This window comes from Nyctibius grandis, chromosome 3, assembly GCF_013368605.1.
Source record: "Nyctibius grandis isolate bNycGra1 chromosome 3, bNycGra1.pri, whole genome shotgun sequence".
In the NCBI taxonomy this organism is placed as follows: domain Eukaryota; kingdom Metazoa; phylum Chordata; class Aves; order Nyctibiiformes; family Nyctibiidae; genus Nyctibius; species Nyctibius grandis.
The window spans coordinates 52,828,215-52,853,827 of NC_090660.1; the positions used below are offsets into that span (position 1 = coordinate 52,828,215).

General features: G+C 40.0%; 1 protein-coding gene across 2 annotated transcripts in view; it reads left to right on the plus strand.

The window, feature by feature from the left end:
• Window positions 1-4,084: 4,084 nt before the first annotated feature.
• Window positions 4,085-25,613, plus strand: part of PTPN2 (protein tyrosine phosphatase non-receptor type 2) — a 33,012-nt gene continuing 11,483 nt past the window's right edge. The window contains exons 1-6 of one of the 2 annotated variants that reach the window (XM_068396855.1): window positions 4,085-4,278; window positions 7,652-7,742; window positions 15,402-15,502; window positions 16,130-16,228; window positions 17,416-17,553; window positions 24,253-24,462. In XM_068396855.1, the coding sequence (XP_068252956.1) occupies window positions 4,210-4,278; window positions 7,652-7,742; window positions 15,402-15,502; window positions 16,130-16,228; window positions 17,416-17,553; window positions 24,253-24,462 (708 nt within the window). In that variant the 5' untranslated portion in view covers window positions 4,085-4,209. The remainder of the gene's footprint in view (window positions 4,279-7,651; window positions 7,743-15,401; window positions 15,503-16,129; window positions 16,229-17,415; window positions 17,554-24,252; window positions 24,463-25,613) is intronic. The other variant, XM_068396854.1, reaches the window with a different exon arrangement.

The window sequence follows — 25,613 nt, forward strand, 5'->3', positions numbered from 1 at the left end:
CTTCCTTAGCTGAATGCAAACCTGTTAGGGCCCCTTGTGCTTCTCCTACTGTTGCTGCTACAAGGATTTGCATTTTGCTACCTACATTTTGAAGTTGGTTTTTTTTTCCTTTTGTTTTATGCCAAAATACAGTTTTGGGCAAGGGGAGGAAATCAATAATCTAGCTGAGGACAGGTATTTGCACTGGAACCCACTTTCAGTAATAGGAATTTTAATGTTCACTTGAACAAGGAATACTGTCCCCAGAAGTCTGAAATAGGAAGACTCCACTGTAAATGCAGAGAATAAATGAAACCTGTTTCATCCTGACCATTGGGCCTTTTCACTCAGCTTCTCCTGCCCCCTACCAGATGCCAGAAGAGTGCCCAGCCCTTCTGGGTTTCCAGTCCTACCCCCACTCCTACCCAGGGGAAGGGAGGATGCTCTTCTGCGTTAGGCCTTGACTTAAATCAGGAAAGATATGTTCTCATCCTCTCACACCATGGCAAGCTTAAGCACACTACAGCTTTCTTCCTTAACAGCTAAGATTGATATGGAGTCTATTTGTGAACAAAACCACCTCAGGGAAGAATTAGTTCTTCATCTACCAATATCCAAAATGGTTCTCAGAAAAGCAGCACAAACCAGATCATTTCCAATAAACGATACTTAAGTAATTCCAGTGAATGACCCCAAAAAACCCTACACATGGAGGAACAAGCACTTAGTCCATTCCAGACTGGTACTAAAGTTAATTGTTTGGCCAAGGTCACGGGACAAACACCATTTAAAGTTAACTTGATTGGTCTTTTTCATTCAGATGAGCAAGGGTATCAAAACCAATTTTGAGATCAGAATTGCTGTGGATACCAGCTACCCTGGGGTGACTGTTTTGTCAGCACAGCAAGGGGCTTCTCAAATTATCAGACATTTTAATAGAAAACATAGCAATAACTACTTGTTTGTGTTTATACTAAGACAGAAAACACTGACAATATATCACACATTCCAGCAACTCCATTATCCTGCTTTGTATATGTCTTATGCTATCTCAAGGGTTTAAGAGTTTCTGTAGTAGTTCATCTGGGTTTGGCTGCACAGCTAATACAGAACTGGAATATACTATTGGCAAGAGAATAAAGTTTTCTAATGATTGTACTTGGTTTATGTTGTGTATACTGTTCTCCATAGACCATTATAACTGTAGTCCTGGGCTTATCCTGGGCTCAATTCCCAAAAAACAGAGAACTGGTACAACATTTTCAGCATGTTTGCAGTAAAAAATAACAACCAAAAAGGAAACAATGGCAATTTATCCAGAAACCCCCGGTTTACCAGTTATTGCTCTTCTAAGCCAGCTGTAAATCACAATTAGTAAACACTTCTTTTAGTTTTCCATGAGCTGTCTCTAGGCATTGGTCTGTGTTACAGATCCTAAACATAGCTGCTACCATAAAACTCCCTCTCCTAATAACACAATTACATTGCTTTCCCAATATGAACTACATCCCCAAATATCACAAGCAATGACAAGCACAAGCTTCTCATCTGCATGACAGCTGCTAGTTAGAAGAGCAGAATACATGTTCCTGTGTTTGTATATCAAAGCTACTACTTCTGCATCCTCCTCATAACACCAGTGTCTCAATGGCCCGCTCAGCTGATACACATGGGTTGTTCCATAGCTGACACAGCTGTCTTTGAACTCAAGTACAACATCTCACTCTCCATGGGCAGCAACCTCCAAGTCTTCCCTGGCCTTTGAACTAGAATAAAGAGAAAGTAACATGTCATCGGGCAGCATCACTCTCTGTTCTCTGGACAGACAGGACGGTGACCGGGGCTCCTTAGCTGCAATCCATGTTGGCTGGCTTCACAGGCATCACGAGATCTGTGACCTACAGGTAGTTCCACCGAGGGGTAGAAAAGGTTGTAATAACAAATACTACACATACAGGTCAGTCAGCAAGTTCATATCCAGAGAAAAGCCTACTGAAGACTAAAATCAGTGAGGAAGTTGTATATTTTAATTTATTTAAATTTGTTACTTGGCAGACAGATTCTATGTATTTAGTTACTTTCCTACACCCAGCCTGTGCAAGATCAGTTTTCTGAGGATACGAACACTTTTTGTTCATTGAAACATGACTTCAGAAAAACATATTTTAAATTAAAAAGAATCATTACCTTGAGGATGGGCACTTAGATTCTTCTCTGCACTCCTAAATCAGAATCATAATTCACAGATGTTGTCTTAATTTACATATTTCACAACTGATCACATGTAGCACATTGATTAACTAGAGAACACCTGCAGAACTACAGACATAGTCTGTCCCTCAGTCTTGCAGGCAGAAAAATCCAGAAAAGCTACTCCCTATATAGATTTCAAAGTTTGAACCCACAGTTCAAGAAAGTCTTATGCAACATTTCCTTGAGTTACCTGGAAAAACATGCTATGAACTTACTGCTGCATACTTCCCATCAGCTATGCTTCAGAGATGCATCATGCAGTCCCCTGGTGTACAAGACACCAGCTTTCCTTACAGGACTCGAGGGAGCACATCCACCGGTGGATCTGGAGCACTGTACTGCCCTGCAGCCCCCAGACAGGAAGGAAATGCAACAGCCGATGACAGGTATTTGGATGTCAAAACCAGAAGTCTGTTCCAAAAATATTTGCCTTACCTGTGTAACCACACACATATCTCTCGCGTCATGCTGAGTGACCCTTGTCCCTGTGTTTTCTAGCTATAAAACACCTCAGTGGAGGGGAGCGTGAACTCAGCTTACCCAGCGCTGAGGCCACATTTCACCAGCAAGCGACTTTGGGCCTTTAGATGTGATATGGGCAACGCTCGTGCCAGGCGTCATCCCTGACTGCCCGTGCTCCTGCGGCCTTCACGCCACGCTGCTTCAACAATGCCCGCCATGCTGCCTCAGCAGCAGCTTACCACGGCGGCTGTGTCAGCACACTAATGGCGTGAGCGCCTCGGTCTGCCGACCGTTCCTCCTCACCTCACACACCTGAAGCTGTTCTTAGAAACCGCCCGAGGCCCAGCCCTGCGCCACAGCACGGACGGCGTGCAAGGGAGTGCCGTGGCAGCACGGCCACCCGCAGGACCGCGCTGTTGGTTATCACAGGGAGCTGTAGGTGCCTCGCTCAGCCCCTGCACGCGTGTACAAGCCCGGTGACGGGGCACTCGGCTGAGGGGGCCCGGTGGTGCCCGGCCACCGCACCACAGGCGCCGGGCCCAGGGGCGGCAGAGGGGAGCGCGGCTAACCGCCAGGGGGCGGCAGAGGGGGCGGGGTAAGGGGCGGCAGAGCCGGGGGCTTGAGGGGCGCGGCGGGGGGCGGAGGCCCCCCGGGGGTGGGAGAGGGCCGATAAAAATGTTCCCCGTGAAACCTCCCGGTTCGTAAGGGGGCGTGTTGGGGATGGGGGACAGCCCCGAGGGGGCGTGATGGGGGTGGGGGAGAGCCCGTTGCAGGGGGAGGGGGGCCCGGCGTTACGACGGGCACAGGGACCCTAGGGAGAAGCAGCGGCCCAGCTGTCACTGGGGTGTGAGGAGGGAGCCCGGCACTTCACCCTCCTCCCCTCTGCGGTACTAACTGCCACCACGCGTTATTAAGCCGCCGTACGTTAATCGGCGATGAGTGCTGAGGCGTGCCTGTCCCAAGGGCCGCAGGCGCTCCTCCAGTACGCAGCGCTGCCCAGCAGATTTCCCCGCAGCTGGAAGCAACGCAGCCCTCGCCGCACTCGGCGCGACCTCGAGGTTCGCTAAGCGTTCGCGAAGCTGTTCCCTAAGGGGCTTTTCTCCTCGCAGCGCTGGCGGAGGGCTGCCTTGCCGTCATTCCTTTGGCTGGCACCTTCCTACTTTCCTACTTCTGCTTTTTAAAGCAAGCAGCGGGCCCGGCCCGGCCGAGCCCCGCCGCCACCTGACAGGGGCCACTAACCCCGCCGCCTCCTCTCCCTCGCTTCCCCCCTCGCCCCGTGACGTCACCCCAGGTGCTTCCCTCCTCCCCGAGGGCGTGGTCTCGATAGCCCTCGGTGGGCGGAGGCAAGGGCCGCGCATGCGCCGGCGGCAGTGAGAGCCGCTACGAGCGTATGTGTGCGCGCGCGGCGGTGGTGGGGCGGAGCGCGCTCGCCGCTCCCGTCTGGTGGGCAGCGCGCGAAGGGTCGGGAGCTTGCCGGGCTCTGGACGGGCTCGCGCTCTGGCCGCCACCGCCGCCATGTCCGCCATCATCGAGCAGGAGTTCCAGGAGATCGATGCCACGAACGACTGGCAGGCGCGTTATCTGGTGAGCGAAGCGGGGGGTCGCTCCGGCTCTGCGCCGACCGGAGGGAGGACGGGGAGAGGGCGGCGAGCCGGCAGCGCGCGTTGCCGGTACGTGCCGCCTCAGCGGGGAGCGGAAGTCGCTGGGCCAGGGCTCGTTTTCAGGTGCACGCAGCGAAACTGCGGGCAGGCGCCGCGCATGCTCCCGGCAGGCAGCCGCCCCTTCTCCCCTGCGGGGGTAGGGTAGTGCGCAGGCGCGGTACAGCGTGCTGTGCTGGGGCGCCTGCGCGCTGCCCGATGGAGGGGGTGCTGGGGCGTACTGCGCATGCGCCGGCTTGGCGGCGGCCCCGGCCCCTCAGCCGCGGCGGCTGAGGCGCTGAGGGCTTAAGCGAGCGGCCTGATCTGAGCCGGGCGAGGGTGTTCTCCTCGCGGCTCCCAGGCAAGAGTGGAAAGTGATACCCGATAATATCGATCCGGGGAAGGCTGGCTATCGTCCCTGGGTTGTCGGCTCTGCCACTGGAACCGCTGCGCAGCGTTCCTCAGGCCCCGCTCGCTCTCGTCACCGGCCTGTTACCGCTGCCGGTACCTGCTTGGCGTCTGCAGGAGGCCCGCACGATTGTCTCTCAGAAAATACGCTACTTGCCCGTTTTCTGTAGAAATGACGAGATTACTACTTTGCTACAATAGTCTTTGGGTCAGTTCCATAAAACAGACTTTATGTATAAGCTTATAATACTAGAGCAGACATTTGAGCCAGTATGTATTACAGTGCTCTTTCACAAATGAGGAAAAACCACCCAAAACGAAAGTTCTCTTTGCTTTTTCTCTGTTAAATTAGTGGTGTATTTGATTTACGTGTATTTCGTATACATTATCTCTAGACATGTGTTATGGAACTGAACTGTGGTTTGAATTTAACGGGGAATAACAGAAATAAACTGCTAAGTTAGTGAGTTAAAAGTGTAAAGGGAGAATTCTGCAACCAGTATTTTTCATGAGGTAGAAAAGTACGCACATGTTACATCTGGTATATCCAGACTGAATAAGTTCGCTTTCCCAAATCATCTTAATATTATTTAGTTGTACTTGGAGAAGTAAACTGAAGAGAAAATTGTATATTAAGCTCTGCTAAACTTTGCGTACAGATTTCCTTATTCTACTGCAGCTATGCTGTAAAATATTTTTTAATAAAAATTCTTTGTATTAGAATTTTATGTTTCCCTGATTTTGTACATTTTGCAAACTCAGGATTTTTTCAGGGTACTTAATGTGTTTGTTTTTATTAAAACTAGAGAATACAGATCTGCTTAAAAACATAAAGGGAAAGCAGCAAATGATGTTTCTAAGTAGCACAAGCTTGTAGAAAATACTCTGCTGACTGCTTGTTTTTACACTCAGTTTTCACTTAGGAAGGTATTTTCCTATGATAGTGTTATATAAGAAGCATACATGCTTGCTCTGAGAAGTGTAAGTTTCTCTGAAGAAAAAAACAAGTTGGGTATTAGAGTTTTTATTCTTCTTGCTGAGACCAGTTTTGTATCTTTTGCCCTTCAGTTCCGTGAATTTGCCAAGACTTGTGAAATCCTGTGAAGCTTGGAATAGTTATGGTGACTCCTGGAACTCCTGTGTAGTCTGAATTAAACAATGAATAAATAATACTGATTTTCACTTCCTTTTTTTTTTTTTTCAGTGCAAGTTTTTCTTGTGTAATGTGCCGTATGTTACATCTAGCATCTGGTTTGTGTCTCCAGTTTGTGATGGCCAGATCGTATGTGGAAAAACTGATTTTAGAACTAGTCATTAAACTTCCTTAGGTTTAATTCTTCTTAGCAAGCCCTTCCACCCCCCATCACTGTAGTAGTGTTGCTAGCTGTTTCAGTGTTTCTTGACCAAATTACAGGTCTGTTTCTGTGCACGGAGAATGCCAGTGCTTTTAAAAGCAAAATATGTTGCATCCTGTTATGGAGTAATACAGAATTTACATTTCGTGGGAACTTGGTTGTGAATGCCTGCCAGGTGCGTTTATTCAATGTGCATGGGGTTGCTCCCAAAGCTTGTAAGCCATATAAGCTATCGGAGAAGACAAGTTCCAGTGTGCTGTATTAAAATAAAAAAACCCCAAACCTGATTGTCTTAATAGATCAAGAGATTTTTATACAAATATGTAGAGCATTGGTGCTTGACAGTTGCTGCTCCACATTGTGGTTTAGGTTCTTTACAGGTTGGCACTGCACTTAAGTAATGTCACACACCAGATGCTAAAAAATGAAGCTTCCTTATGTATGTTAGATTTCCGGTGAAGTCCTTTTTGGTTGTGTTCATTGTCTGGGAATACATAGACTATTTAGGAAGTTTGAGAAGACAAAGGCGATAGTGGAAACATAGAGAAGACCAAAGAATGCTTAGTTGTAAAGAGAAGTGTAAATGCTCTTTAGGACATAAAGATCACAAGTAGCAACATCATCTAAAAACAAAAGGAGAATTTAGAATAAAATATTGTTAATTCTGTATTGTACAACATGTCTGCTGAGATGACATCAGTACAGAGATATAAAGGAATAGTTCAGTTTATTGGGGGCTGCTTGTCAGTAACACTTTAGCTCTGTTTTCAGTTGTCTACGTAAGGTAAATCTGTATATCTTAGTGAAGTTATGGGAAAGATACACTCAGAGGCAAAAAAAATAATAAAACTGAACATTCGGAGTATGTGAACAGTATGCTTCTTGAAACAGTGTGGAAATTAGTGTGTTTGAATGTCTTCCAAATGCAGATTATTGAAAGGTTTGTGTTAATGCCTGGGGAGAAGCAGGCTGTGATTTCACGTTGATGTTTGTGACTCTAGAATTGTTCCTTCGTATTGGGTCATGTTTAATGACAGCTGTATGAGCTGAACCATCAAACCACCAAGAATAATCTTGTGGCTGTTAACAGCAGCCATAAAATCATTAACTAGTTCAGTTTCCTTTGTGGGGATTTACACTGCCAGTTGGTGTAAAGGATCTAGCAGTATATTGCTGTTAGTTCTGTCTCTCTGAGTCTCTTATTACTGTGGGAGATAACATGCAAGTCAGGTAAACTGTAAGCATAATAAATATCTGGTGTTTTTTTTTTCTCCTTTGTTCCTGCTACATCAGTTGCTTATCAAATTGTGCTTATGTTAGTTTGGTGGTGGTAGCCGAGTGTGGGAAGATTTAAATGGCAACAGCTTGGCCAAGAATGAGGGACATGTTTCCTGAGTGAAAGTAACACTAGGTGTAGTAAAAGTTCATTTAAAAATGTTAATTATTAATAACCTTGATTAATGAATAAGCTTGAAAGTCTTTACAGTAGGATGTGTAGAACACTAACCTTAATGAGCTTACTGGCTATAAGTGAATTGCATTTTTTGTCTTTTGAAGGAAATTCGGCATAAATCCAGCGACTACCCTCATAGAGTGGCAAAATATCCAGAAAACAGAAATCGAAACAGATACAGAGATGTTAGTCCGTGTAAGTATCTTTTCTGTAATTATTGCAGTAACCTTTCTAGACTTTTTACTTACCCAGTTTCCTTTTAAATACTGTAGCTAAAAAATCATGGTCATTGTAGGTTTTGTATTTTGTTCATTTCTGTAGGCTTGTATCCTATGATAAATGTGGTTTTTGTAACACAAACACAGATGTGTATAACAGAAGAGAGAAAAGTTTGCAGATTAAACTCATTGTGCTAAATGGTGAATGAGAGATGATTGCAAATCATAGTTATTAGTATATAGGTAAGTGTTTGTGAGCTGCAAAGTAATATTTTAAAGATATTTTTCTCATAAGGAAATTATTTGTTTAGTATTGCTTAATCTGTCACTAAAAAATCAACATCTGCTGAGCACAGAATTAAGTTAATAAGCCTTGACTAACACAGTTTCCTTTTGGGCTAAGTGATTTTGCACATTTATAAGACTGTGTGGATAAATGCCACTCGATTTCTACTGTGCTTTAAAAAATATGTGAGATTTTGTTATTTTTGTTTCTTTGGAAGAATGTATGCATGAAGTTGTTCTTTAATTTTCTCAGTGCAAGTAGATATGGTATGGAGTGCTTTATATTTTACTAACTGCCATAAAATGGTCTTTGTGTCATGATGATCTTACATCTCAGGTGAAGACAGGTGGTTTTTTTTTTACCAGTTTCTTTGCTGCTGAGGTGTTGTGGACTTTTTTTCAACAACATTTACTTTAAAAACTGTAATCCAAAATAGTTATAAAAAGACATGTGAGCAAAAAGTTACCAATATGTAGTTATAGCTGAAGAAAGATATCATAAATCACTTTCAAAAGGACTAGGAAAAAATTTAGTACAGCCTTAATTTTTCTACAAATATTGAAGTTGGAACAGGTTAAATGTTTGTGTGTTCTTTAGTACAAAGTTTCCCAGAGCACCAAAGGCTCAAAAGCCTTCTTGTTACTGGATCCAGAATTTTTGAAGGGCTGCTGGTGTATTGGGGCTTTTTGTTTGAGGGCCTGATCTGAGTACCTATTGTAAGATTTGGAGAAGTGCTGAACTCCTTGTTTCCAGTTGAAAGTTGTGGTAACAGCATGTGCATAGCACTTCTCAAAATTACACGGAAAGGGTCTCGGGTTGAGTCACGCTGCTCAGATGCAGCGCTGCGTGCTGCTCAGTAGACTGCTGCCAGAGTGCTAACTTGCGCAGTGTATTTGCACCAAATGGATCCCGTCTGGCTTAATGCTGAATCTCAATACTGCACTCCGATGAAACTGAACTTCAGAGTTCAGTGCACAGCCACTTTGCTGTATCTGCACAGCATTCCCAGTATGGTCTGTTTGAGAAATGTACAGCTCTGAAGAAGATACTCAAGTTAGTCAAGGCTTGCTAACCTCTGCTTGTGCTCTGCAAAGGGAGGCAGGCCTCCGCTGGACCTCTGTTGATCTATGTAGAGGTACTTACATGCCCCAGGTTTGCTGTGCTGTTACAGCACAGCATTAGCTACTGGTGGTAAAATAGATCACGTTTTACTCACTTCATGTTTCATACCTAAATTGGGATGGGGGTTGTAAGAAGAGAAGGCGGGAAATTGGATTTGAACCCATGAGACCAAAGTTCTGTTCCTGTGTCTGATGTCCCATACAACTTCTGTGGCAGAAGCTGTATTCATGCATTTACCATTTCTCCCATCTATGGACTTAATTTCTTAGGCAAAGAGAACAGCAGCTTGCCTTCAACGTATTTGTGGTTTTTCTTTCTTTTTAAAAAGAATGTTTCTTAAATACTTAAATAACACAATGTCTTTTTGTTTAGCATCTAATAATGCCTGCAATAACGTCTGAGAGATGTGACTTCTATTTATCTCCTGTAGCTTTTTGGAGCTCAAAATTTTCCTTAATCATGGCATGCCTTTTACAGTAGCAAAGAGCACCAAACACCTCAGCTTTGGTCATGGCAAAGCCTGCTTCTGAAATGCTCATTTAGCCAGGAGAAAATGAATTACGTGATTGTGTTAATCCCTGGACCCTGTGCAAGAGCAGAGAGACAGTTAGATAAAATCTAGTCTTGAAGTAGTAGTGGGGCTCAGGAAAGGGTTAGAATTATTACATGCTAGTTGACATGAAGTGTAACATGACCGAACTAAGACGGTGAACTTTGAGGCATGCCTCCGTTGTTAGCATTTGTGAAAGAAAGGAGGTTTGAATTGGGCCACCAAGATAGCCTGCAGAACTGGGCACTAAGAGCAAGGCTGTATGAGGAGAATAGAGTAGAACACTGTGTTTGAACTAATTCCTGTTGAATTTTACATCTGTAAGTTTTCCAGTATGACTCATAATTGTTTCTGTAATGATGGTGAAAGTTGGGAGGAGAAAGAGACGTGGAAGGGAATATATGATCAATAACATTCCAAGATAGCAGTACCTAAATTTCAAAGCAGCTGGGGTAAAAGCTGCGCGGTTTGGTCACTGTGGTGAACACATCTAATCGTGGTGTGTGTATGCCAGGAACTGGTGTTGCAGAAATGCAAGACGACTCAGTCAGTCTTACACAATCTTAACGTCTCAATCCTTCACTTTGCACTTACTGCTCTTTATCAGTGTTTAAATGAAAAGTGGATGATAATACTAATACTCCTGATAGTCAAAGGCCTTCAGAACTAGCAGTTAAGCTTTTAAGATCTGTCTACTTAAAGATATTGTAAGACATAATTTGATGAAAATGCTTTATTTCTCAATAGCCGTGAGAAAATAGTTTGTTAATCTAGATAGCAGCCAAGCCAGTCTAAAATCAGAGGTGGTATGTCTGCAAGAGGAAATGCAACGATTACTCTGTCTTATGGAAAAGATGTCAATTACAAGTGCAGGAAAAAATGCTTTGGGTCGTTTTGCCCTATTTCAACCATAATACGCAGGACACGCACACTGAAACCAATTTGTGTCTGTTACATACGTTTCTAGGTAAAAGTTGATTTCTGTTAGCTGGGAAAGGCTATCATCTTTGCCCATTACAGCTGAGTTTCACGTTGTCTCTAGTTTCATAAATATTTTTGTTAGTGTCCAGTTTTGTTGGCTGAAGAGCTATGGTGTGTATAAGTTTGGTTGGGTAAAAGCCCTCGAGAGTTACTGCCTAGCCAAAATAAATAGCAGTCTAGCAGTTTGGTATTAGTCTAGAATAGGGAGAGGAATGTTTTGGCTATGTAGTACTACTGAAACAGGAAGTTAATCTGAAATAGGTTTGGTTTGACAGCCAGTCATTTCCTGACAGATGAAACCATTTCTCAGAAAACATTGTTAAGAGGAAAATAACTTGTGAGGTTATTATTCTTTATTGATAACTTTAATGAAACTGTAAGATTTCTGTTACTACTTTCCTTTGAAATCTTATCCTTGGTTGATAGCAGAAGAGTCTAATGTCTCAGATTGACTGTAAACACCTTTAGAGATCTGCTTACTATGCTCCCAGATTTAGAGGCAAGAAGGAAATCCCCTCTGCAAAACTGGCAGGATTTTTTTTTCCTTTTGCTTTTGGAGGGTAGATGGGGGTTTACGCAGTTTTATCTTTAGCCTTCCTTTGTAATGTGGTGTGTAGCTCAATATCTTGGGTCATCTGAACATTTTCACCTGATTGTGTTGCTGTTGGAGGATCTTGAGAGGTAGTGATTTCTGTTTTCTTCCTGTGTTTTGTGTTGGACCTTTCAACCTTAGGCCTACAGTTGTCATACAGCATATACCGGAGAGAGAAGAACGTGAAAAGTATTGTGCTTTACAGGAAGCAGAGCTGGAGCTGATGTGGATGGTTTTGACCATAGTGCTGATTAATTATCATTGCAAAAATGTTCTCTTTCTGTTCTGTGTTTTGAGTGTATGTGCTGAGAACAGGGAGATGTTCTGTCCAAAATAAGCCTACTGCACTTCTTGTCCATATTAGAAGCTGACATTGATGGTTTTTATGATGTTATCTATGATGCTCTAAAACATCTTGTTACCAGAAACATGGTATAAATAAACTCAACACGCTGCTTTTGGAGATACTACTGTCTTTGGGGTTGAGGAAGAGAGGATTTTTATAGCACATACTGGTCTAAATTTTATAGTATCTTTTTTTTTTCCACAGTCCTGCTTAAAAGTGTAAGGATCCTGTGCAGTAGTTATGCATATATTTTAGTATGAATACGTTTCAGTTACGAGCTAAGCCATAACTGACACAATGGCATTCATTGCGTACAACCAGTAACAGGGTGGGGAAAAGTCACTTTGCCTTTCCTTTGCCTTAGGCTACCTCTGAAACTTGATACTATCGGTCTAGTGACAGAGTATAGTGATTTGAATAGCTAAGCAGCTCAGATAGGCTAGATTTAGATTAGTGAAATGAAGGGGATTTGCTGGTAGGTGGGAAAGGGTCAGACTGGGTCATTGGGATGGTGTATGGCTACATGTTTTATTTATTACTTTCTTTAATCTATTAAGTATCATTTCACCCTCCTTTGTTGTTAATAGCTCTGTATTTGGGGAGCCAGAGACATCTCTCAGATAAAAGATAATTTCATGTTATACAGTGGTTTCACTTCTAGAAACACAGTTGTTTTCAAATAAAAGCCTTTCATTAACCAACTGCAAGCACTATATGATGTAAAATGCCAAACGTTTCGTATCTTGGTTTTAACTGGATATGTCATTTTCTTTTTAGCAGGGAGTGGGCAAATTGATGTGTAACGTGAAGTCTTGGCCTTATTTGAGACAGGGGGAGTGTTGTCAGTGATATCAGTGGGGCAGGATTTCACTTCAAGTGGGTAATAAGAGTTTGCTTATCTCAGCGAGGGTGGTTCTGGGAGTAGTTATCTTAGTGCAGGAACCAGAATGAGAAGCATTTTTAAGGTTTCCACTTCCTTTTCAGGCTGCATAGTTTGTTGAAATAGGGGAATTAGCACCTTAGGAAATGAGTACTATATTTTAGCTGTTGTGGGCATGGCAACGTTTAAGATAAATCTTTAAGATAAGTTTTAAGATAGATTTATCATTCATATAAATCTGAAGTACTTTGTAACTGGAAACGATTTACATACGGGAAATACGTTACAGCTAACTCAGTGTTAAAAGTTGGCTTGCTTCATTTAATTCAGAAGAGCAAGCCAGGGCTTGAATGAGGTTTCTGGGTCATTGTGTCCTTTAGGAACCTTTTCTCTTGAAAGAAGGGAAATCAATATATTCTAGTGGCTTTCTTTGTCCTATGGAGTGTATGCCAGTGTATTTGTAGGATCATCTCTGTTTTAGTTGAGGAGGAGGAGGGAGGCTGTCTGTGCATAGAATTAGTTGTTAAAGGGGCTTCTAAAAAAAACTTTCAGAATTTTATTTGTCGTGTTTACAAAGCAGAATTTATAAGAAGGGAGAAATAAGGCTGAAAACGTGTGTAAGGATTACAGTAGGAAACCTCATAGGGCTTCGGCAGTTATCGCATACTGGCAGCAATACAGCAGCTGCTCTTGGGTGATTAAACTGTTAACAGTCCTTGCTTACGTCATCTTTCCGAGAACACTAGTACCGGTATGTGTGATTTACTATAACAAGATCTTAAGTTTTTCCTGTTGGCAAATGACATGTAATATTTACAAAGGTCTTGGTTTCTTTCCAGTAGAAACATTTCAGATAAAGTGATATATGAAAGGAAAAAGCAACACTTTCCTATCCAGGAAAAATAATACAAGGAGATATATTTTACTTTTGAATGCACACGTGTCTCAATTTTGCTGTGTCTTGGCTTTGATAATATTTTTTTTCTTCACACAGATGTATCATAAATTGTTTTAAGATTCCTGAAAGTCAAGATAGTGTTGCCTTACAGCTGGAATGCTAATGAAAACAGACTAACCCAGTAACTTTGTCATACTTTTGTATTAAAAAAAGATTTTCAGCATATTTGTTTCTGTGTGTTTGTATGTGACCGCATATAAAAGCTAGCAGCTAAAGGAGGTAGGATGACAACCTCAAATCTCAGTCCTTCCAAAAAAAAAAAACCCCACGTAATTTACTGTTGACTTCTTTCCTTGAATCCAGCAAGATCCTCTTTGACAGTTGCTGATAGCAGATAGATGAGGGAGAGTATAAAAGCAGATCAAGACCTAGTAAATGTACTTTTGTCATACTTCCAAACATATGGCAAGTATTTATAAAATCATATGAGCGGTCCACAGAACAAGAGTCAAATTCAGTAGCTTTTTTTTTTATTCCCATCAGCTTTTTGCCTGTCTGGGCTCCTATTCATGGATTTCTTCGATAAGCCTTGTGCTGTATAGACTGGCTGTGATATAGAGACTTAATCTGAGTTCAGCTATCATAGCTGCACTGAACGTGATAATTGGTAGTTGCTAATGCCAAAACTCATGGATTCTGTGCATTTCCCAAGGTGTTTGTCAAAAGGAAGTTAGCCTTCTGATGCGGGGATGGGAGAGGGAAAAGTGGGCTGACACTTCAACGGCAGCTGTGCCATCGGTCTGCACCCCGAATGAGTTTTGAGGGTTAGACCAGGTGAACATAGGTTAAAAACTGGCATCGCACCGTAATTCACTCTCAGTTCTGTCAGTTTCTTTGGAATCTTTTCCTGAAATGTGTTGAAGTCTCTTAAATTCATTTTAGTTTGCTATTTTTTATTTACTCTTCTCATAAACAGTCTGTCTAGGCAGTTGAGCTTCAGGGGGTTTGTAGTCAGTTGGATCTCATTTCCTGGCATGCAGTTGTGTACAAATTTTAAACTAAAAATGCTGTTTATTTAATACAGTTCTAATAAATGGCTAAAGGATTACTTACTGTGAACAAGTCTGATTACCTAAATGTCTCCTAGAGGGTGATAAATCAGATACTAAAAGGTTCTAGGAATGGCCACAGTGACTTTCTATTATGCAGTGTTTTAGTATGACTGTCTGATAATCTTTCTCATATTAATGTTATAACTTTAAACAGAGTCCTTTGCTTCCCTGTGCTGTAAATAGCAGAATCTTCTGTCTTGCCTGTGTAATCGTGAAAGACTGAAACTATGTAATTAGATTAGGCTTCATTTAATTGGAATATTTGTTAAATAGGTACATTTTTGCATGTGCCCCTTAGTATTTTTAATTTGTATAGTATTAAACAATAAATTACAGGGAAAACTAAATTGATCAAAGCTTGTTTTGAATTATTGCAAGTAGATTCTTTTTTTTTTTTTTTTAGCTGTGAGTTTAACTTTATGATTCTACCTCAACCTGTGAAACTTCAGTTCACCAAAAATCGTAGAATTCTGAACTTAAAGGAAACTATGCAGTAGTGTGACAGGACAGGGTGCTGCCTAGCTTGGGTTGTGGTGCTGTTGTATTAAGGAAATGCAGCTGTTGAGGGATGTCTGTGAGCATCTTTTGGCATGTGAAGGAGGGTTGTTTTGCTTGGTTGTTTTTTAAAGAAAACTGAGCAGCTTCTGTTAATAGCTGCCTGAAGTTATACTGATGGAATGCTGAGGGGAGAATGAGACAGGCAGTTATCAAAGTTAGATGAGAAATTAGTTTCATGTATATTTGTAGTTTGCCATTTGGTTAGTACTGCAGAATTTATTTCTAATTGCTTGTCAGACCTAAACTTACCTGTTAGAAGGTATTCATCAAGATGAATGTATCATTAATTCTTAATTTTCTTTGAATTTTAGATGATCATAGTCGTGTAAAACTGCAGAACACCGAGAATGACTATATCAATGCCAGTCTAGTGGTCACAGAAGAAGCCCAGAGATATTATATTTTAACACAGGTAAGTAGTACCAATTACTAGGTTGTTGTAAGGATTGAGAATCTGGGGGAGGGGGATTTGTGCAGTCGTAATTTGTATTTGGATGTTTCCTTGTCTCTGTGAGTTATATATATCTCACACTAACTGCCTGTTTGATCTAGTCGTGAAGACATTATTTTATATTTTAAGAAAAAGCTAAAGGGAATATTTAAGTATGAATAGTTTACTGCATATAAAGCTTTTCAAATATTTCTTGCTCTTTTCTTCAGTTCTTTTGGAAGTAGCTTGCAACAATACTTTTACCCTTTATTTCATCTTGTACCTTCTGAGAATGCCTGCAGTAGCTTTTCTTCTAACAGCACAATAGTATTGATGCCCGAACTGAAACATCCCTTTCCTGAATTCTTACTGTTTTGTTGTTTGGCTTTGTTGTTTTGTTTTTTTTTTAAAAAAACAGCTTCTAAGCACTGGAATGATCTGTGCAGTGTGGTTACTTTCTTGCCTGTCATTTCTATCATTCTATTAATAACTTGTTTAAACTTTTCAGAGAAAGACCTTTTCCTGTTTCACATAGTGAACTATTAACCGTGTTCAAACACTGCTTTGCCTATACATTCTCCCACCCATTTTTGTTTCTTTACTACACAGGGTCCACTACCTAATACGTGTTGTCATTTTTGGCTAATGGTATGGCAACAACAAACCAAAGCAGTTGTCATGCTGAACAGAATTGTTGAAAAAGAATCGGTAAGTAATGTTAGACCTAAAGTTGTAAAATGAGCCACATAGATTTAATACAGTTGAACAATGTTCGATTGGCGTGTTAAAAGAACTGCAGACTCTCTCGCTGGTATACAGCATAACATGTATTTAATATAATATTACAGTGATGGAGCTAAGACACAAAATTTAGTTTGTTGAAAACAGCATGCAATAAATATACATGCAGAAAGGTGAAAGTAACATCCCAAGAAAGAAGGATGTAGAGATGGCAGTAAGATAGAATATAAGCGGTGTAAGATGCTCTAGAACAAAACAGAAGGTGGGAAAACAAGTTTGAATTAAAGTATCTGTAGATTATTTCTTTTAAATCTAGCAGAGTAGTATCTCTGTTATATACTGATGTTAACTGTTTGTAACAGTGAAGACAAGCTGCTGCCCACCAACTGTCAAACTGGTCTAGTTATTTTTGATTCTTCACAGCTGGTGGTGTATGTGCAGAATACACAAATCTTCTGTTATGACGTAGTCTTTCTGCTAACGTGCCTAAGACCGCTGTGGATTTTAGTTATAAATACATGTCACTTGAGGTTTATGGTTTTTATTCAGAATAGATTTGTTAGTGAAGAAGATTTGACTAGCCCATTAAAAAGTCACTTATTTTCTTATGCAAAAATTTGCCTACAGAAAGTTTGAGTGCAGGGCAAGAGGAATAAAGGGCAAGGGACAGTTTTGCATTGCTTTGTTAGTTCATTCTTTTGCTTTGCTAGAATCTTCCAGTATTCAGTAAGCCTTGGGAAAAATGGATGTGTTACACCAGTTATGTAAATATGCAGGTGTGCACATCAGAAGTGGAGGGGGGAAACGGTGCTGAAATAGCTGAGTAAAGATCTCTGTTCATTGTAGAGAACTATAGGGGGGAGAGGGAGGAGGGCTAAGGTATATCTCAAAACATGCTAGCCCTGTGATGAAGGAAAGCATAAACAGCTAAAGCTGGAATACATAGTAGCCATTGAAACGGTTTTAGTAACTTGGCTGTAACCATTATGGACTTTGAGAATTCCTCAAACTGGGAGAAGGTACTTGAGTCTACTGTATTGAATAACGGGGTCTTAGAATCTGCTTATGCAAAGCCCGAGATATTAGGATACTTAACCAGATTTTTCTTTTTTTTTCTTTCTTTTTTTTTTCTCCTTTTTTAAAATATAAATTAGGTGAAATGTGCACAATACTGGCCAACAAAAGAAGAGGAAGTTATGACATTCAGTGAAACAGGTTTCTGTGTGAGGCTAGTATCTGAAGACGTCAAATCCTATTACACAGTACATCTACTGCAATTAGAAAATATCAACGTAAGCTTTTCTCAGTCTGTATAGCTCATATTCCTGGGCTTCAGTATATAATGAAAACCATTTAGTACATTGTCACTACAGGTTTGATTGAGCTTTTACACTGAAAATTTTAATGCACTCTGCTTCTGATAATGTTGAAGATGTATGTGTGGCATATAAGCGAGTTAGACCTGAATTAATCTATACATTAAAAGAGATAACAGCTTCAGCATTTTTATACTTGTATTTTCCATTTGGCAGTACCTTAACATGCTGAACTGTAACTGATGGTAGTGGTGATTCTAAGAGGACCTGTAAGAAATACCCTACAAGGAGGAACCTAGGAGTTGAAGTTTCTGATTTCTTTTGAATATCAGAAATCAGACTCAGTAATTACTGCTTTTTAATGGAACTTTAGTTTTCCATATAATTCAGTCCAGCTATCTTAAATTTTTTGGGGGTGGGGTGATTACCACCTGTAGATAGGTAACTTTATCTCCTCTTGCTTACCTACCCTTTTGCTCCACAGGACCAACCATCCTTTTCTCTTAAAAATTAAGCACTTTGACAATTTAATCAAGTTAAGCTCAAAAAAATGGTTCCTGGCCTGAGCTTGGGTTGGAATTTGCTGCTTCTGTTTCAGAGCTGAAGACAGAATTGAAGAGCTTGTCTGTTTGTTCCTGCTATGTCTTGTAAGATATTCTCTCTCCCTATAAACCTTGCCTTATATTAAATGAAAGTGCTAGTATGGCAAGTTTTATTCAAGGTTGTCTTGTTGGTGGATTTGGGAAAGGAAAGCTTGAAGGTGTTCATTTGCATGTTGTTTTATACAACTAAACATTGATATATTTGGTCAAAATTATTTGAATTTATAGTAGCTAAATGGTACTTTGAGATAATGTTTGTTAATTCAAAACCGCCCTCACGAGATCAACATGATAAAACTTGGCATGTTGTTCTTTTGTCTATTCAATGTACGAAGAGCTTTATGAAATTCTGTCCTACTGACCTGAAGAATTTCTCTTTAGTTATTTTTTTTATTGACAGCAGAGGCAGAGAAGAGAGGAGCAGTGTTTGCAAGGTAGTGCCTGAGAAAGAATAACTTTCCTTTTTGGAAAACCAAGGCAGGTTTTCCTAACTACCAGAAAGGCTTATTTGTGGAATTATCTGGATGATGTTGGCCCCTAATGTTAAACTTCCTGTTTTCAAAGGATGCAGTTTTCATGATATGTGTATGTTTGGACATAACATTAGCTGGAAAGTGCAGAAATCCCTTGAGGGACAGCACAACATATACTATAGTAGACTTTTGAGTTGGAGCTATTGTGAACTTAAATACCTGGCTTTGCTTTGGACTGGTAATGCAGGCCCATCAGCGCTGTACAGAGTGTCTTGTATGTCATGGAACTCAGTTGCACAAATACTTAGCAAACTTCCTGTATTGAATTTTTATTTTAATTTTAATGCCCTAGCACTCCTATAAGGCTCCGCTAATATTAACTCCAAAGAATATTTTTTTATATAAAACAGCTACAAGAAGTAGAATATACTTGGTTACTCAAACAGAAAAACTACAGAGTTTCTAGAATAACACTGCGAAATGTTACGTGTAGCTTTCTGTAAGAATTTGATAATTATACCATAAAACTGTGGGAGCTGACTATTCACGGTAACTTGAAATGTGAGCTTAACTATGTTTATACAAGTTATTCGGGGCGGGGGGACAACTTTGGTGGAGGCAGAGTAGTAAGACATTTAGCCACTTGATGCCTGGAATATAAGATGTCTCAGAACAAAATATACTCTGAATTTCAAGAGTACTTAAGAAATTTTAGTATTTCCTTGAAAACAGAGAGAATTAGAACTGTCTTTATAATACAACCATGCTGAATTCAAGTAAACTTGTGTTACTGCAACAAATCTAATACATAAGCAAAATACATATGTATGAAGAGTAAAGTGCTTGTTTAATATTCTTACCAATGAAAAAACCTCTGAATGGTTGTTTTGTTGTTGATTTTTTTTTGTTTTATTTTGTTAAAGAGCAGTTAGAAGTACAGGTGTTGGTGGGAGGGACAGTGTTTGTTTTTTAGGATTAGATCAAGGCATTTGGTGGTTTGATTTGTTTAATCTGTTCTAGGCAAACATTTGTTTTCGTTGTTGTGCCTACTGTAGTCCACTAAAGCTTTGGAGAGGAGATGGTGTTTATTGGTATCTTTCCAAAAGCACTTTTCCAATGTTCTTTGTCTTGCTGGTGCTTGTTGCGGAATTTCCTTATTTTTTGCCTGACCCAGTCTGCATTTTAGAATATAGAAATTTGAAGCTGCCTTTCCACCATGGTTCATTGTGTATCCTCCATCGTTTTGTTGGTGTCAATTGTTAGTTCTTTAGAAAGTTGACCGCTGCTTTCTGCTGTAATTGCTCAGGTTCACAACTCTCCTTGAGGAAAGACTGTGAAGGCTTCCACAAACCCTTGCCTCTGTTGGAAAATAAGGGTAGAAGGAAAATATGTGCTTATGTTAAAAATTCATAATCATTTACATATGAAGCTATTGCATGTCTGTGATTTGAAGCAAAGTCTCCCAGTATACTGGAGAAGTGATAGGCGTTTGTAAGAGCCTTTTATTAAAATCTATAAAATAACCTTATTGGATGGGATTGCTAAATTTTGTGACAATATTAGGGAGAATTGATAAATATTGACAGCTGACTTCTGGAAGACTCCACCTTGTATTGAACATGTATTTTTATATTATTCTTTATTGCTTCTTTTAGCTTTCCTTGTCACAAGTATAAATACTGGTCTTTAGAGAAAGAAAACTTGTGTCTTCGGTAGCTTCTGGTGTGGCAACCCAGATAGCCTGGAGAAGGATCCAGCGTGACACATAATGAATGCTTATAAGCAAAACCCTGCTGTGTTGGTACTGGGGAATTCAGGGAAGCTATGAGAGGGCAAATGAGCATCAGTACTTGAGGGGAAACCGGGGACTGACTGGCTGAGGAAATGGAGCAGTGGAAAGGAATTGAAATTGCTGGAGGAACCTTGATGAACGTATCACAAACTGGGTTCCTAGGAATAAGAATAAAGCAGTCAAAGAGAGGTTTGCAAAGAAAATATTTGCTGGAGAAGAAAGGACTGAAAGAAATGAACTAGATTTGATGTGACACTCGTGGTACGATACTTTAGAGTAAGGTCCATTAATAAACCCCAAGTGGAATCTTGAGTCGTCTGCAAACAGCAAATACTTGGAAAAACCCATTAGCAAAATGGATTCTCAACTTAGTACCAATCCTCTGTGTGGCCATTGCTGTCAAATTAAGGTGACACAAGACCGCTTAGTGGCCCTCACTCTCTGATCCTGCAGATGAACCAGGAAGTGTCAGTGTAGTTCAAGAAGACAAGATTTGCTTTGCTGCTAGTTTCCTATGTCCAAAATTTTAAATGTACCGAGAAGATACTTTGTTTGTGGAGGCAGGCAATCTAGTGGCAGGTTATATTCTGGAATCTTGTGGTATCTTTGTATATGGATGTGTGTATGTACGTAATTCCTGTAGCATATTGAAGGGATTTCTGTAACATGGCATGCACTTGCTTTTAAACTTGTAGGATGTCCTCATATCACTTTGACAAACTGCAACAGGGATTAATTTTGGTCTGTGTGACCACAGAAATAAGACTGAGGTGTTAGGAAAGGTATTGGTGTCTAACAGGAAAGGAGAGCCCAGACTCACTTGAATGTCAAGTGTTTTTGCAGAGTCAATGGGCATAGCTATTACCATGTTGACTTACAGGATATGCACTAGTTACCAAAAAAAAAAAAAAAAAACAAACCTAGAATGTTTGTGAGGATTTTTTTGGCCCCAATTACTCTCATTGCCATTTTCATGTACATTTTGAAAACCATTTTGCCAAGTGTTAGAACGAACAAATAGAAGAGGTTGTGGTAAAAGTTGATTTAAGGTTTTGAATTTCAGTGCTTAGAATTTTGCCCTTACAGCATGCCTTCTCATTTTTATTTTGGTAGTATTTTATTCATGTTCATACTCCCAGGTGACTGAACAACTGTACCCTTTTGAGTGATTGGATAGTCACTGTAAAAAGGTTATGACAGGGCTTGTTTTGATGAAAGTTAGTCTACTGGTATTATATTATTTTTCTGCTCAAGACCTGGTGTGGATGTCTGCTTGTAATCTGGAGCATGGCTTGTGGTTTGATCAGCCCTTGATTATGCTGCTAGTGTTGCCAGCAGTCAGTGGAGAACTGTGCAGTGTGGTGGTAACTTTCTGAGTGTATCAGTTTTAGCGATGTTGGTTCTTTACCGAACGCTTATTCCAGTAGTTTGTGAAACTTTCACTAGAATGATTTGACTCATTTTCTTGAAAAGTTGTTTGTTGAAAAGTTGTCCCATGATTATTCAAGGATTTTTTAAAATTTATTTTTCGGTAGCTAGTCTTAGGAATAAATTTTGGAAGAATATGTTGTGGTTACCATAGAATAAGCTGGTTTTCAGTTATCATGCAGAAATGTGTTCCCCATGTAAAACATAGAAAATTTTATATTACTGCCTGAGTCTTGAAATCCAGCTTTTTTTCTTTACTTTTAATAAAATTAGTTGTTCTTTAAAATTGAATTTCTGTGCATCAACTGTTGTGAATCTTTAGCAAGCCAAACCTTTTCTCATTATAGTCCTGCATTACTTCATGTAAGTGATAGCTGTGATGCATGGCTCAGTGACAGGGGGAGTTCTTTAAGTATGGGTGTTCACACAAAGGCAGTATTTCAGCTGTACAGCTTGACTGCCAAGCACCACTTGAAAGAGCCGTTCTGGTTTTTAAGAGAGGAATATGTGGGAGGTTTGAAATATTCAAATTGGATTTGGCTGTATGATTAGAAACTGCAAGTTCGAAGAAGACCAGCCAGTTCCGGTGCTCTGAAATGGGACTCGTAGAAAGATGAAGAGGCCAGGTATTTTTAAAATGAGCTGAAGTGATGGAAAATCGTGGAATGAATAAAAGCCTTTGTACAGTATGGAGAGGGAGAAAAAAAGTAATTCTGTGGGTTAGAGCTGGATGAGATGTACAACAGCACTGTTTAACCTTTCCGTTAGAAATAGCTATTTTCAGATTAGTGTGTGAGCAGGGTGACACTTGTCCATGTGCTTGATTACAGTATGGGATTTGGGAAAAAAAAAAAAAGCAACCCACAGATCACCTTTGTTTTCTATACATAAGGGCGTTTTTGCCTTCTTGAGGTATAAGGGAGGCTTTCATCTAGAATGCTATGTAAGAATCTTGAGAGGGAGGGGAAGAGTATCAATTACCACTTCAAAGTATCATCTAGAATCACAAAAAACAACTTTAACCTTTTCTTTACCTAGTATGTGCATTTAGCTCCTCTCTCCACTTTTCCTCTTAATTTTGTTTGTAAATTGATGAGTTATTTTTCTTAGAAATAGAGGAAATTCCTTAAGAGTGTTATCTTCTTTAAAATTCTATAATTTCCAGATTTCTTATTTAAAAAGATAACTGTGCATTTAAATCATGTTAATATCTCCTGTTTTCTGTGAAAGCATTGGCAGTCTTGCAGTATCCGGTGTTGAAGGCAAAAGACAAAACGGGAGAGTATTTTTGTTACTGTAGTAACCATGAACTGGATTATTTTAGTTTCACAAAGGAGTTTAGTAAGTTTCATAAGAATTTGAAACAGACTGAGCAGGAGATGAACAGTCAAATTTATTTTAATTTCTTAGCTATATTTTACTGTTGCTGAAAAAGAAAAATAGCTTTTCTGGAATACACTGATATTTTAAATATTCTTGTGTTCCAGCTTTGTGGAGGTTTATGTAGGTTTCAATCTATGCAGGAAATAAGATGAAATGGAAGGAGGATAAAAATAACTGAACCTTTCTAAGAGTCCTGAGCTAAAGCAGTGATCAGGTTGTCTCAAAATCCCTATAGCAAGAAGAGAAGGGAGGCAAGGAGTAGCATTTAACAGCAGGTCTGAAGTGAGTTCCTTAAAGATACGATCCAAATTTTTCATCAAAGATTTCCAGATACATACATACTTTCTTGCTGTCATTTCAGTACTTGCAGTTAGTTGGTCATGTTAGGAGAGGAGCTGCGTGGTTCTAAAACAACTGCGTGGGTTTGGAATCTTTCTTACTTACAAAGAATGAGTAAGTCCAGCAGAAGTCTTGCTAGACACCCTGCTATATGGGTTCTTCTAGGCCTTTTCCGTAAAGGTTCCTGCTCTTCTCAGTAGTGTGGTTAGTATAAAGGAGATGCTGATACCTCTTTATACTAAAACTTGCTCTGAGCAACAGTGGCGAGTGCTTACAATGCTGACGGGTATGGTTTTTTCAGTCCTGTTAATGCTAGCAGTCTAACTGCCATTAGCCATTAAGCTGCATTAATGGTAGAAAAAGAATATTTGGGGGCAAGTAGTAAAGCAAACCAAATATAATATTGGAAGTTTGAGAAGAAAAAAAAAATAATGTGTATGGTAATAATTACAAAGGGGAAAACTACCAACTCGGATGAAAAACTGCTTCAGGTTGCCCTCTTGGTTGTCATCCAACTTGAAGCAAGTTATTGGATTGTTTGTCTAAATGGGAGGTTTAAAATAGAAAGTAGCTATTGATTTAGATTGGGGAAATGTGTGCTACCTAAACAAAAGCAGAATACTTTCTAGTTGTATTGTTTATTTGTTTTCATTTCTAGAGTGGTGAGTCCAGGATGATCTTTCATTTTCATTATACTACGTGGCCAGACTTTGGAGTTCCTGAATCCCCAGCTTCATTCCTGAACTTCCTGTTTAAAGTCAGAGAGTCTGGTTCACTAAGTCCTGAACACGGACCTGCGGTAGTTCACTGCAGTGCAGGAATAGGACGTTCCGGCACGTTTTCATTAGTAGACACTTGTCTCGTTCTGGTAAGTGTTTGGTCATTTTCTCTGTCACCCTTTTCCTTCTCCTGACACCCTGCCTGTCTTCCCAATATGGGCTTCTTGGTCAGAAGGCTTTAAAAGCATTTCAGTTAATGAGATGCTAGTGAAAACTTTAATCAAGACATCATACTTTTTTTTTTTTAATCACATATTTTGATGGTTTAGAAGCACAACTCTTGAAATACATTTACAAATCCATCTTGAGGTACTTTACGCATTTTCAAAGCTTCCTGGAAAGTCAATAGTAAGCATTCTTCTCCTCTTATATAAGATATGCTTAGAGAAGATTGAGGGTTGTTTTTCTTTTTTGAATATGAGCTTAAAGTTAGGCTTGTGAATATATGTTGAGACAGCTGAATATCTGTTTTTTTCTCTAAACATGGAATAACTTGCAGGTCTGACAGGCCCCTTTTCTTAAGGTTGCAGAAAATTGTTATCTGAACTAGGATGAGAACTCAGGCATGACCCTGGAACTCCTGCAGTGTGTAATGGAGGATGGTGCAGAATTTCCCTAGCTGTGCAGCCCTCTGGGAGGTGGGGCTTGGTAGCCAGTTGCAGTACCACATGAATCAGTAGGTTTTTTGCTTACTCAGTGAACTGCATCATCTATAATTGCTCATGACTTGAGTGAACTTTAAATGTTAAATAATATTTAAAATTTCTTTAAGTTTTTGTTGGATTTTAAAGTCAAGACATAGACTTTTTGTCTTTGATTGTGCTCGGTAATAGTGAGAAGTACAGCACAAGGTTAGGTGAAACAGAATTTCATTTAAATTATAAGACACTTATCTTCTGGTTTGGTTAGGTCCACTCAATTTATTTTTTTTATTCTTTCTTCTGTTTTTCTTTTTTTCTGCATTTTGAAAAACATAAGTGTATATTTTGATGCAAGTATACTTTAATATTAGATTAATTAAAAGTGAACATTGCAAGAAGTGCAGATTATGTCCCCATTAACGTAGTGTGGGGACAAGTGTGTGCATTGCTTGAATTAGGGATTCTGTTTTAAGTAAGGAAACTTCTACCACATTCAGTCATTCCAAATTACTCTTCCATTCAGGAGCAGCAGAAAGTACTGCTTTATGGTATGGACTTTATGGTTCTGATTCTTATAGTCCTATTTCAAAGTACAAATA